This window comes from Ictalurus punctatus, chromosome 10 (genome assembly GCF_001660625.3).
Source record: "Ictalurus punctatus breed USDA103 chromosome 10, Coco_2.0, whole genome shotgun sequence".
NCBI lineage: Eukaryota > Metazoa > Chordata > Actinopteri > Siluriformes > Ictaluridae > Ictalurus > Ictalurus punctatus.
Window position 1 is genome coordinate 11,375,237 of NC_030425.2, and position 13,765 is coordinate 11,389,001.

A 13,765-nucleotide genomic window follows, 5' to 3' on the forward strand; every position below is an offset into this window, starting at 1 on the left:
TCTTTAGATTAACTGTGGCCTTTTTGAGACTTAAGAGTCTTTTCCTAGGCAGATTTGTGGCTCACTATTAAAATATATTGTAATAATATTCCATCAAGATTATATAGTAACCACACCACTATGTGGTCCAATGGTCCATCCTCTATGTCATGTCCAAACTCTGTTTGTGTTTACCCTTGATTGATTTGGCAGCCGGCATAAAACTGTTGACTCTTTATTCTATAAAGTACAGAGCCATGGACCTTGCAGTCTCAGTCTTGTGATTGTAGCTTGACTCTGAACTCTACTTTGTGCCATGAGAGGACTCTTAATTCTAGCAGTGCTGTTCCAGGGGCTGTTTGCCACCGACCCCTCATTCTATAAGCTTAATGCAAGCGAGAAAGCTGATGAAGCAGAATACCTGATTAACAAACTACACCATCATGGATACAAGTTCAAACTATTCAGCTACACAGAGGACGTGGTGAGTATAAATGAAGTCAGTGAACAAAAAACTATTTTTAAAACATCCTATGTGCCTGTATTTGTACATGATAAAAGTTTACATACTTTTAAACGACCTGTGACCCTTTGCAGAGTTTACTAGGTCTGCCTTCATATCAAACTTTACTGGTATTGACGTTAAAGGAGACCAAGTGCCATATTGTGAACCCCAAGCCTTATAATGAATGCGAGGAAAGGAAGGACTATGAGACAGTAAGCTTAAGTTACAACCTATTTTTTACTTCAGTGCATTAGCATTACATGAATTTCCACTAAATTAACTTCTTTGCCTTGAAGCCAGTAATAGCAAAGTGCAATGTCACGCTCTGTGATGGTGGGGAAAAACCAGGCATTGCACAGTTAATCTGCGATACTGAGCCAGGTACATCTGCTACTTATATCATATATTTCTTTTAGTTTCAACACCAAAATTTTAGTGCACTAATTAAAGCAGGAATATTTTAAATCTGGCTGACTGGTGATGTATTTTGTGGTGTTTACCCAGCTTCAAGTGAACAACTACTACGCAGCTGCCCTGATTGCCTGACTCTTCTGCCCTTGCATGATCCTCAGGGCTTGGAGAGTGTAAAAGCTGCCATTGAGAAGTTCAACAAGGAGTCCAACCAAGCCTCCTATTTTAAACTATTAGAAGTTGGCAGACTGAGTACCCAGGTAGGGACAGTTTATCTTGATGAAAGCCAAGCATGACACAGTATGTACATGTACATGTTTTATTCCGTTTCCTTAGATGGTAAGATGAAGTATCTAACCCCATTCTTCAGTTTGTACAGTGCTTTTTGTTGTCTGCCTCTCCAGCATAACATGAAATTTGGAATGTCCAACTTTGCTGAGTTTGCCATAGTAGAGACTGAGTGTTCAGACAATGTGAAAAATGAAGAAAAACCTGCTTGCAAGCAAAAATGTCCCAATGAAGCTGTAAGAACACTCATTCCCTTAAAGTCATTTTCTCTTTATACATAGCACCAAATTAAATAGTACCATGTTATCATTAAAAAAAATTCTGCCTTTTAATGTGAATGAGTACATTAATGTATTTCCTCTCATCCTTAAAGCATCATGGATTCTGCAAATCCACGCAACTTGGAAATGGTGACTTGACTGTAAACTGTGAGATTTATGATGTCCAGGTATGTACAGTATTGTTTATTTATTTAAACTTTTATATTAGGTTTAAGGTATTTTCTTACTAGCTGTGATATACATTGTTATTTTGTTATGCTCTCTAACAGAACACAACACATCACCCACATCCTCCATTCCATCATGGAAAGCACTGTGGGCACCATGGAAGACACCCACACCGTCCAGGGCAACATGACCAAGGGGAACATGAAAGACGTCCAGGGCACCATGAGCGAGGGGAACATGAAAGACGTCCAGGGCACCATGAGCGAGGGGAACAAGAAAGACGTCCAGGGCACCATGGGCGAGGGGGACAGGAGGAAGGAGAGCTCTTAACCCGTCCAGGACACTCCAAACGTCCTGGTAAGCCTGAGCATCCAGTGCACGCCAACCCCAGCGGTCCACCAAGCCGTCCATTCTGTTTTACTCGTTCAAATAGAAGTCGTTTCCATAGAGGTCCTCATCATCATGGCGGTCCTCCTCATCATGGAGGTCCACCACATCATGGGGGTCCTCCTCATCATGGAGACCACGGAGAACATGGCCATGACCACAAGAAACCACACCCTAAGCCCAATCGACCACCACAGCAAGGGGTGCCTGATGGTCAACCTACCCCTCCAGGATCCGAGGAACACCTAGATTTCTCTTTCCCGCAATGCCATGGTGCTGTGAAAATACCACCCTCCATCCATCCTATCTGCCCATTCCCTCCTTCATTCCACAGGAGGGGTCATCATTAATATTTAACTTTGCAAAGGATTTGTCTTTCATACAATCTGAGGTAGAAATGTTAAGACAAAACGCAATTTCAATAAAATAAAGCTTCTGGTTTACACAATGCCACAAGTGGTTTTGTTCAACAACTGAAATGGTATATGAAATAAACCTCATTTATTACCATCCAATCTGATTCTGTCTCAGTCATTTATTATTAATAAAAACAGCTCAAAACCAGATCAAATGTTGTCACAGTCTCATAGTCACATATAAATCACTAATATAATAAATAGCTGAAAATAACATGGGTGATGAGACAGAATGCATAAAGAGCAATGCATTACAATTGGAATTAAATATATACATTTGCTGTCCAAATTATTAGGAACACCTTTACTCGTGCACATTCATGCAATTATCCAATAAGCCAATCATGTGGCAGCAGCACCGTGCATAAAATCAGGCAGATACAGTTCAAGAGCTTCAGTTAATGTTCACATCAAACATCAGAATGGGGGAAAAATGTGATCTCGGTAATGTTGATTGCATATGGATGCATAATAATGCAAAGTTATTATAGATGAGTGGTCTACCCCATAATCGCATAATTGCATGGGTGTTGTTGATAGACAGGCTGGTTTGAGTATTTCAGAAACTGCTGATCTCCTGGAATTTTCCACAAACGACAGTTGTTGTTTTGAAAATAAAATAAAATAAATAGAAAAATCCTACATGTGGAAAGTCTTGCTGATAACAGATGTCAAAGCTGAATGGCCAGACTGACAGGAGGGCTACGGTAACTTAAATAACCACACTTTACAACTCTGGAATAGAATTGCATTTCAGAATAAACAACACACTGATCCTTGAGGCGAATGGGCTACAACAGCAGAAGACCACATCGGGTTGTCCAAGGAATTTTGAACAGGAATAAGAGAACAGAAATGTTAACTGATAAGTATTAATACAGTCAGTGTTTTAAGATTGATAACTAAATAACAAAAATGTTTTTGGGGGCAAATATGTTTAGGAGTTTTTCCAAATAAAATTCCATTCTGAAATAAATAAATAAATACATACATAAAGGATCAACATGCAAGTACTGACAGTATTTTGTTGTTTGCTGTACAACTTTTGACAAGTGTAACTGCTTCAAAACAAATTAGTTTAGTCTGATTAATAAATCAGGTTCTGATTACTTTTCTGAAATAGTTTTCTCTACTGTTTTCTCTACTCCATGTCGTCATGGAGGAGTGGAAGAGGACTCCAGTGGCAACCTGTGAAGCTCTGGTGAACTCCATGCCCAAGAGGGTTAAGGCAGTGCTGGAAAATAATGGTGAACACACAAAATATTGACACTTTGGGCCCAATTTGCACATTTTCACTTAGGGGTGTACTCACTTTTGTTGCCAGCGGTTTAGACATTAATGGCTGTGTGTTGAGTTATTTTGAGGGGACAGCAAATTTACACCGTTACACAAGCTGTACACTCACTACTTTACATTGTAGCAAAGTGTCATTTCTTCAGTGTTTTCACATGAAAAGATATAATCAAATATTTACAAAAATGTGAGGGGTGTACTCACTTTTGTGAGATACTGTATATAATATATATATTGGTCCCAATCTGGATATAATGCTGATAAAGTTACAGGAGAAGACCACGTGTAAATGATTTAACTCGTTTACTCGTCACGCATTGTTTGTCATTTTAAGTTTCGAACAGGCCTATGATGCTCAGGCTGCAATGTTTTTTTTTTTATGACTACTCAAGTTCTCGTTTACTTGCTATTTCCTTTTGAACTGCAAGCAGCAGAAGCATGCATTCGTTTGCTTTCATATAAAAATATCCTCAACTTCATTAAATCAAGGGTAAAATGGAGCCATGGAAGGATGTAATTATAATCAAATTGAGTGTCACTATGTTTAGAGTTTTTATTTTCTTAGGGGTGTCCAAACTCTGGTTTTCAAGGTTCCTGATATAAAGAGAAAACAAGATAAAAAGAAATAAAGGCAATTAAATAAATGTAAAATGTTATGAGTCAGCAATGGAAAGTTGCAACAGCCACCAGTATCCCCTCACTAATCAATAGTTTCAACATACTCTTTGCTCAGCAAGCTGAAACAGCTGAGACAGTGAGTGCATTGCGGTTGTTGACTGATTAGAGATGGGATGTGATCACAGAGGCCTTTCAGCGAAGAAGAAAAGGAGCTTTGTTGACCAACTGGGAGGTCACAATGATCAAGCCTGCTGCTGCTGGGGTGATCACAGGGGACTATAAAAGTTTATTGCTCTTTTCTCGTTGATCAGAAGTGTATAGAGGTATAGATGCTCCACCATGAAGCAGTGCATGCTGTTGTTGGCGTTTGTGTGTGTCCATGGTGCCCCTACAGGGGTCCTGCCACCAAGTTGTTGCAAGGATGCAACCACTGTCTTTGTTGCTGGAGAAGCTATTGACAAAATCAACCAGGATCGCACCACGGGTTATGTCTTCAGCCTGGAACGAGTCAGCAACGTCCATCAGACACCCCACGTGAGTTTGCTTGCTTGTATTTGAGGTTGTATAATATGCTAGTAAACACCGGTTCTCAGTTCACACCCGGGAGGAGCTGTGTTGTGTATTCTCAAGAATTGTTGTCAGAAATCATATTTCATTTACAGGGTGAAACCGGAGAGGTGTTTTATCTAACAATTGATATCCTCGAGACCAAATGCCATGTCCTCAGTAAGAAGAGTTATAAGGACTGTGAGAGTAGGAACTTTGGTGAAAACCCGGTATGATCACTCTATTTCCCCCATTCAAATTTCCCTTTAAATGTAATTTATTTACAGAAGATCATAATGTTTGTTTTTATGTTGTTCTACCCAGGTTTATGGTCAGTGTAAGGCTGCGATCTATGTAAACAAACCTCAAAGAGTCTCTCGACTCTACAAATACAGCTGTAGCATCCGACCAGGTAATGATCAAATTAATAAATTAAAAAAAAACCCCATAAAATATACTACTACACAAATATTTTGATATTAATGTAGCAAATAGAAGATAATAAAGAAATAAAGAAATACCTGTTTTATTTTGCAGTTTCTGCTTCCAAAATTGTTCAAGTGTGCCCTGACTGCCCAACTCTAATCTCATTGGATAATAAAGAAGTGGAGAAGACAGTGAAGCTGGGTTTGGAGAAGTTTAATAAGGAAAGTGGACTCCCAAATTACTTTGCTCCTCTTAATATTACAAGAGCAATCTCACAGGTAAGAACTTGTCCAAAAATCAGAAAGGACATTTTCAAAAATAAAGTAAGAATGATGGAAAGAATGAAACTATGCATTTCATCTGATGTTTTTTTGTTTTTGTTTTTGTTTAGGGTGGTTTGATCACTATGTACAGTGTGGAGTTCACCATTCAGGAGACAGTTTGCTCTAACAAAACTGATGTATCTGAGGCTTCAAAATGTGACATAATGGCCTGCGAGTTTGCAGTAAGTGTGAAGTCCTAAAAGAGACTTTTTATTCATTCAGTTGTTGATATGAAAATAAAATATATATACTGCGTGAAAACCTTTTCAAAAATACTCAATAACATAATCAAAAATCAATTTGGTGTATATGTATTAGACTAATTTTAAAGCAGCATAGAGCAAAGCAGTAAAGTTATGTTTTTTATCCTCAGCACAAAGGGTTCTGCAGAGCCAGCCACACACTTGCACACGATGGCAGCGAATACCTGGAATCTAAGTGTGAAATCTATGAACCTCAGGTAAGATACAAAATTCTTTTAACGGCCATTATTTTGTAATAAGGAAGTACACTTATTTAGCTATAACTGTTGCCCTAACCTTGTTCTTAAGGCTGCAGAGGAGGAAAAGAAGAACCATTTACTTGGTGGAGAGACGGACCATCATCATGAGAAGACTGGTGACGCATCCCATTCACATGACCACTCTCATGATCACACACTCCCTCATTCCCATCCAACTACACACGACCATGATCACACAGCTGACCACAAACATGATCATAAGCATGAGGGTAAGCATGCTCACGATGAGGGACATGGTAAAGCCCATGGTCATGCACATTCTCACGAACACAGCCATAATCATGACCATGTCCATGTACACCATGGTCAAGCCCACAACCACACGCGAGACCAGGGTATTCACCCCGCCCACCACAACTACGGACACTCTGAAGGTGAGACACACGAGCATGATCACGAGCTGGCACTGGATCATGAGCACAAGCACGGACACCTCCATGAGCACGAGCATCATCACCACCACCACCAGCACTCACATGAATCCACCGTGAGGAAGCCCGAGGGAACTGTTCAACTCCTCCCATCACTGGATAGACCCGTGACCCTTCCTTTCTTTCCTGATCAGCATGAGAAACCCGACACACCCACCGGTCTTCCCTTGCGCCCTGACCCACAGATACCAGGACAAACGGAGCCTGTAATTGGCAAATTCCCCAAAACTGTATCCCTCAACTGCCCAGCAGATTTCAAGACCAAGGAAAAGCTCATCACGGATGCCTTTGCTGAGGATCCAGTCTTCGAGGTCAAGCCAGCTGCATGAAAAGCTTTAGAACAGACTTTTGATGTTCACACTGTGTAGCTCAGATGAAGAGTCATGTGCTCAGTGCAATAAAACATCTCTTGAAACCAATGATTGGTTATCAATGATGACTATTATGTATGCCTCTATAAGCACAAACAAAAATATAATAAGTTTCCAACGTTATAAATTAAATAATAAACAAATTCACAATTTTCATATTGAATTAGTGTATAATAATAATAATAATAATAATAATAATAATAATAATAGTTTTTTTTAAATCACTGGTTGATAATAGATATATAATTTAGTCATATATAGTCATATAATTTGCTATTCTCAAATAAATGGATACATGATAATAGAAATAATGGAAAAAAATAAAAATCAAATCACCTTATCATAATAGATATAGATATAAAAATCACTGGGTTATAATATAACATTTTCTTAATTATTCTGAATTCCCAAAGTTAAAGCTGACTAATAGAGGAGTCTAGGGCTTTCTTGGATCATGGAGAGATAGTTTAATGGTAAAGTTAAAGAATCTACTCTCTAAAAATGTCAACGTTCCTATCAGTATTAGGAAATATAATGTACAGCACAGATATAAACATAGCTACAATCCCTCCAGGATTTATCGATCTTGCGATAATAGAAATGAGCGCAAAATCAAGCAAACTCAGCAATATTTGGAGGACCTTGCAATTTTTCAAAATTACCAAAGAATTATGGCAGAATTTGGCCAAGACACGTCATGTGATGTCATCACGCATTCAGCCAAAGTCCTCAGCTAAAGTACAGCTAAAAGGTCTCTGTGAAAGAAGTATTTTATGCAGTTGCAATTTCTGCAAAAAAAAAAAAAGAAAAGAAAAAACCCCACAAAAGCTCTGCAAGTTGTATCGCAAAAATAAATAAATAAATAAATAAATAAATAAATAAGCCACAGCAACAATAAAAAAAAAAACCCCTGTAGAAATAAATGTTTTAAAGAATTCAGGTGAGTAACTGCAGTACACTTCCATAATAAATAGACACCTTGGAACTATAAAGGTCCATCTCACCTTTTGGCAAAAATTTGTCCTAAAATTAATCTTCAAAATATGTCATCAGGTCTACTGAACATATACAGTATGTGAGAGGTTTTACACCAAACTATTGTTTAAAAGCCCCTACCTCCAGAATGATTGCAGTGTGCCCTGACTGCCCAATTCTGGACAATAATAAAGAAGTGATTAAGGTGTGTACATGTCTGTAATGCACTTCGATAATGTGACTAAAACAGGAATACTCCACATGTTTAATTCCATTTGTGTTTACTTCGAGTATGACTTTAATAGAATTAAGGTAATGAAAAATTGCTGCTTACATGCTAGTTTCTTAATCAGAGTATTATCTTAATCGGGTCAACATTGGATTATTGTTGTCTATGTAAACGCACTGATTGCCACAGTCTATAAACCACTTAAGGCTAAGACACGTCAGAGTTTACTGACTTCCTGTCAACGTTGAGAATGGGAGACTTTAACATTCTTGTGGTCCGGAGTGACTCTGTGGTGGCTCATTAATTTCTGTCGTTACTTGATTGTTTTAACTTCACACAGTTTCTAACTGACCCAACTCATAACAAGGGCCATACTCTGGATCTTGTGATTGCAAACCGCTCGTTTGTATCGCAGTTTTCATCTGTTGACATTGGACTCTTCGGATCATTAATCAGTCTTCATTAACCTGGAACTGTATCATCCAAGTGAGCCTACCATCAGAACAGTAACCTTCCGGAAGTGGAAGTCTGTTAAGCTCAGACCTTGGACATATTTAAAGCTCAAATCAAGACTTACTTTTTTAAACTTGTATTAGACTGTTGATGTCTATTTTTATTTATTTATTTATTTATTTTATTATTATTATTATTATTATTATTATTATTATTAGTATTATTATTATTATTATTGTTGTTGTTGTTGTTGTTCTTGTTAACTTATAATTTTTAAAAAAAATTCTCTGCACTGCTTATTTTGTGTACAGCGCTTTGAGAAGCTGCTTTTAAAACCACTTTATAAAATAAAGTTGATTATTTATTATTATTATTATTATTATTATTATTATTATTATTATTATTATTATTATTATAATAAAATACTTGGTTCTATCTATAGAACGGAGCCAAACACAGGTCATGAAAAGCACACATAGGTGATTAAAACATTTCATTTCAATAAAATAATTTTCCATCATATTGTATTGTAGTTTAAGTAATTCATCGCTTTTATTAATTGGTTTTCTTAATTTAAAACAAAGAATTTGAATCCTGTATTTATATTTTATTATAAAACATTTATAAATTATTATACAATATAGTTTATATAATACCTTTAATAGCCAATGTCAGGTTATGTTTCACATTATAATATGCATGTATTCGTTAGAACATTGTGTACACTAATGTTGTGAGATTGCAGCGCTTTAGATAAGTATAGATACGTATACACTATGGGTGCATAGTGCTGCGCAAGATATTATTCATGAAAATTAAATAACACATTTAAATCTGTTCACGAAACTTGATTAACAAAAGATGTTTAATGCATTAGAACTTATAGATACTATACAGAGCCTGTATTATAGTGCATTACAACATGCATGTACAATGTTTTTATGAAAGTACTTTATAATGCTTTAGCTGTCATTTTACATCATGGTGAACAATCACTTCATTCCTAAACACATGGTGACAGCAAGGAAATCTGTAGTACTGTGCAAACATGAATTGGCTAAAACAATAAGAAACAGTAGCTGCATTTTGCCTGTGCATATGATCTGGACGGTCAGTAAAAGCAGAGCATGTTTGAAACCAGGATCTATACTGCATGTGTAAAGGGGTCAATAGCAGATAATGCTGCTGTTTGCTGATGGGTGCAGATGAAAGTTCAGGGTTTGCTGTGTGTCAGTAGAATTGAACACGCAATTCTGTCCTCTCTCTCTCTCTCTCTCTCTCTCTCTCTCTCCTCAGGTTCAGCTAAAGCAGATATAATGGGAAAAATACAATTCATCTCCTTGTCACTGATAAGTTTATACTTTCACAGTGCCACTACATCTCCTGAACCAAAAGGATGCCTTGACCCGAGTGTAGTGAATGCAGCAGAGGTGGCACTGGACCAAGTTAATGCAGCCAGAAAGGAAGGTTACATCTTCTCTCTGAACAGAGTGTATGATGTCCTGCAAGATGCAAAGGTGAGTAGTTTCTGCCTAATTTCCTTTTATTCTTTTAGTCAAGTGGCTTTATTGACATTTCAACCATATACAGCTGGGACAGTACACAACATTCCTCCAGGACCATGGTGCTACCGTACATAAAACAACACAGAGCTACCTACACTGGACTACATAAAGTGCTACAAAGGACTGCAAACATGTGCAAACAGCACAAGTCAGTGCAATAATTTCTAACACAGGGCAATAGGCAGAGTAAAGGACAGCACAGCTCTGAGCAGTACTTGTATGGAATAAAGTGCAAAAAGATATTACAATATAATAATAAATGCTGTCAATGTATACATAACATAGTAGTTAGCAGCAAAAAAATGCAGATGTTTGATGCAGTATTTTGTTTACGATGTTTTTCACGGTAATCAAGTGATATCTAAGGGGGGAAAACATAACAGCGCATGCTGTTATAGGAAAATAATCAATGTCGGGGTGGTGTAATGTGGCTTAAGAAGAAACATGTCACAAAGTGTTTGGTTCCTCTTCTACCATAGCAATTTGTCCTCAGTGACAGTAATTACACAATTGCTGTTTTCACCTATGATATAGCAGCTACAAACAATCTGTTGAAGTCACAGTCATTGAACAGTCATCCTGAAGACTCTCCCATGGAGGAACACATACTAACAGTTACAAATTTCAGGCACTGGAAACTCTTTCCATAAATGCTAAATAAATGTGTCCTTACAAAAAGCTTCACTATATCAATGATTACACAAGTTCCTTTTTTAAATATCTATGTTTTAATCCAATTGTTAGTATTATGTAGCACATTCACCAGGAATGAGCTGTTATCGTTTTAAATACTGTCAGCACTACTATCAGAGCCGTGCAATTACAGAAAAATAATAACACGTTCTGACCAATCAGAATCCAAAATTCAACAGCACTGTGGTATAAAACCAGATCGTATGTTTGTAACTTACCAGTAACATTCCAATTAAATGTTTTGTTCAAAGGAGGAAGAGGAGAGCCTTTTACGACTGACAATAGATGTACTGGAGACAAAATGTCATGTGATCAGCAAAAGAAAATGGAAGTCATGTGAAATCAAGGCTATCAGAGATGTTCCAGTAAGTTCTCATACCACTTTTTATGTCAGCATATTAATATATTGAACTGTGCTATATCGTGGACTAGCCATGCACAGGACCTTATCAAATAAGGTGTAGTGGGAAAACATGATATATGTCAACTTACAAATGCTTTAGGTCTTCGGAAAGTGTGATGTATCTGTCTTCATTCAGACCAACATTACTTTACATAACTTTAGTTGCACCATCCAGCAAGGTAAGCTAGGTTTCAGTTACTGTGTCTATATTTTAACCTCAAAAGTTATTATTTTCATTAAACAAACAAAAAAATGCCCTCATTTCCAGTTCCTGCTGCTGCCATCATTGACACGTGTCCAGATTGTCCAACAACGGAGAGCCTGGACGATCCAATCGTAGTTGAGACAGCCAATCTTTCTCTTGAAAAATTTAACCAAGAGACAAACATGTCTAATTACTTTGTTCTTCTAAATATAACTGGGGCAAGCATGCAGGTATGTTTTATTCACCTTCTGTCAAATTTCAGCATAAAAAACTTGATTCTCATGATGACTTTTCTTCACTAGTGGGTTGTTGGCCCATCCTATTTTGTTGAGTTCATCATACAGGAAACAGACTGTGCCAAAAGAGTCACTGATGTAGACTGGACTCAGTGCCAGCCAAAGAATGGGACACATGTAAGGAACACAATTAAAAATTGCTATGAGTGCCTATAAATAATACATATTACACATATAATATAATACATAAATAATACATATAATACTTATCTTGCTATCTTTTTTTAAAAAAAAATAAAGATGAAGGGCTTCTGTACTGGATCACATATTACTTTTGATGATGACCCTGAAGTGATGCTCTCCAAAGAGGCCAGCTGGATCAGTGGAACACACACTACTATTGAAGAAGCTAAGAAAAAACTTTCTACCAGTGTCAGCTGTTCACTTTATCAAGAAATGGTAGGTGTTCATCTGGTATCAGTGATTAATGTGAGGAGTGAAACATGACATGGTGTGCTGTTATAGGATAATAATCCATGACAAGGTGGTGTAATGCAGCTTTATGTGAAGTTGAGTATTTTCCTATAACAGCACATCCCAAAGGGTTTCATTCCACTTCATCATGCTTTTTATTGATTTATATATAGTTATGTTTAACTTTGTGGATCTTCCGTGAGTCAAGTTAGTTCCTGTTATAGTAGTTATAACACAGTGATTCTTTTACCTTACCAAGAAACCAAGTCTTCTCTCCTGAGACATTACAGTGATGGAAAACTTACTGACTGTTACAAACTGCTTTCATAAAATGTTCAATAAACATCTAAAAAACCGAAAGCTTTGCTTCAAGATAGCTTCATCAAGCAGACATTTTTCTTTAGGTAAGAACATCATTTTGTGGCAAGTCTACCATACAAGTCTCTGAATGAGAAACAATAATGGATTAGAATGAACACATTAGTATAAACCTCTCATTTGAATTACAGGCAGAGGTATTTTCAGAGCTGTGCTGTTAGAGAAATTTAATCAATGCCTTCTGACCATTCAGATTTGGGAATTCCAAAACACTCTGGTGTAATAAGATTAAATTCTAGCTTTAAAGAGAGAGTGATGAAGTAACTGTGTTTTTTTGGTGTCATGCAGCTCGATAATGAACCAGAGAACAGCAACAGGACAATCAAAAACCCTTCAACCATCCAAACTCCATCTGGGTCTGTGCTGATTCTGCCTCCTACACCCATCCCAGTGTCCCCCAGAATACCAGCAGCTGCTCCTAACTGCCCTGGAGAAAGGAGGCATAACCTTGGACTAGAGTCAGTGAAACTATAAATAAAAGATCTTGTACCAAAGGTCACTCCACACTATAAAACGTTCCACTTCTGCCATACAACGCTATATTTTTCAGAAAAGAAAATAATAGCAGGCACAGCAATTCTGCATATCTACATCCATGAATCCGAGGTAGATGGATGAAGCCAAAAGTGATTTGAGCATCACCATAGCAATAGGCTAATTAATAGATGACTAAATAAAGTCATATCCCTTAGAACTGAATGGAGCTCTTGTGCCCAGCAAAACAAAACAAAAACACTATCTCGTGATTTTGATGACTTGAACGCCTTTGGTCACAAGGAGTTATGATGCAATAATTCCTTTTGATATTAATCTTTATTCCTACTCCTGAAGGTAAAAAATGAATTGAAATCTAGGAGAGCATTATTGTATATAAAACACCAAGGTAACAGCATCAGGATACAGCAGTACAGTTCCTTTCAAATACAGGTGTAGAAAAGAAATGCAGCCTGCAATAAAACAAATTGTAAAAGTATGTTGCCTTGTGTTTCTTCACAATAACGGTTCTGTCGTTTCCTGCTATATTATATTGTATTATAGATGTATCCATCCATTTTCTATACCGCTTATCTTACCCAGGGTCAAAGGGAGCCTGGAGTCTATATCAGGGCAATCGGGGCACAAGGCAGGGGACACCTTGGACATGGTACCAACCCATCGCAGGGCACAAATGCACACATATTCACATAC

General features: G+C 37.4%; 3 protein-coding genes across 3 annotated transcripts; all 3 read left to right on the forward strand.

Annotated features, from left to right (window-relative positions):
• The first annotated feature begins 227 nt into the window (after positions 1-227).
• ahsg1 (alpha-2-HS-glycoprotein 1) lies at positions 228-2,534 on the forward strand. The gene is made up of 7 exons (XM_017479029.3): positions 228-463; positions 577-696; positions 781-865; positions 989-1,155; positions 1,300-1,419; positions 1,557-1,631; positions 1,734-2,534. Exons 1-7 carry the CDS (start codon positions 296-298, stop codon positions 2,367-2,369), a joined length of 1,371 nt encoding a protein of 456 aa, XP_017334518.1. The 5' UTR covers positions 228-295; the 3' UTR covers positions 2,370-2,534.
• Positions 2,535-4,549: 2,015 nt separating this feature from the next.
• Positions 4,550-7,014, forward strand: fetub (fetuin B). Its single transcript, XM_017477293.3, has 7 exons — positions 4,550-4,880; positions 5,009-5,122; positions 5,217-5,304; positions 5,430-5,596; positions 5,710-5,823; positions 6,015-6,101; positions 6,193-7,014. Exons 1-7 carry the CDS (start codon positions 4,686-4,688, stop codon positions 6,922-6,924), a joined length of 1,497 nt encoding a protein of 498 aa, XP_017332782.1. The 5' UTR covers positions 4,550-4,685; the 3' UTR covers positions 6,925-7,014.
• Positions 7,015-9,840: 2,826 nt separating this feature from the next.
• LOC108270536 (fetuin-B) lies at positions 9,841-13,550 on the forward strand. Its single transcript, XM_017477343.2, has 7 exons — positions 9,841-10,140; positions 11,133-11,246; positions 11,385-11,463; positions 11,553-11,719; positions 11,792-11,902; positions 12,026-12,184; positions 12,866-13,550. Exons 1-7 carry the CDS (start codon positions 9,940-9,942, stop codon positions 13,049-13,051), a joined length of 1,017 nt encoding a protein of 338 aa, XP_017332832.1. The 5' UTR covers positions 9,841-9,939; the 3' UTR covers positions 13,052-13,550.
• The last annotated feature ends 215 nt before the right edge of the window (positions 13,551-13,765 follow it).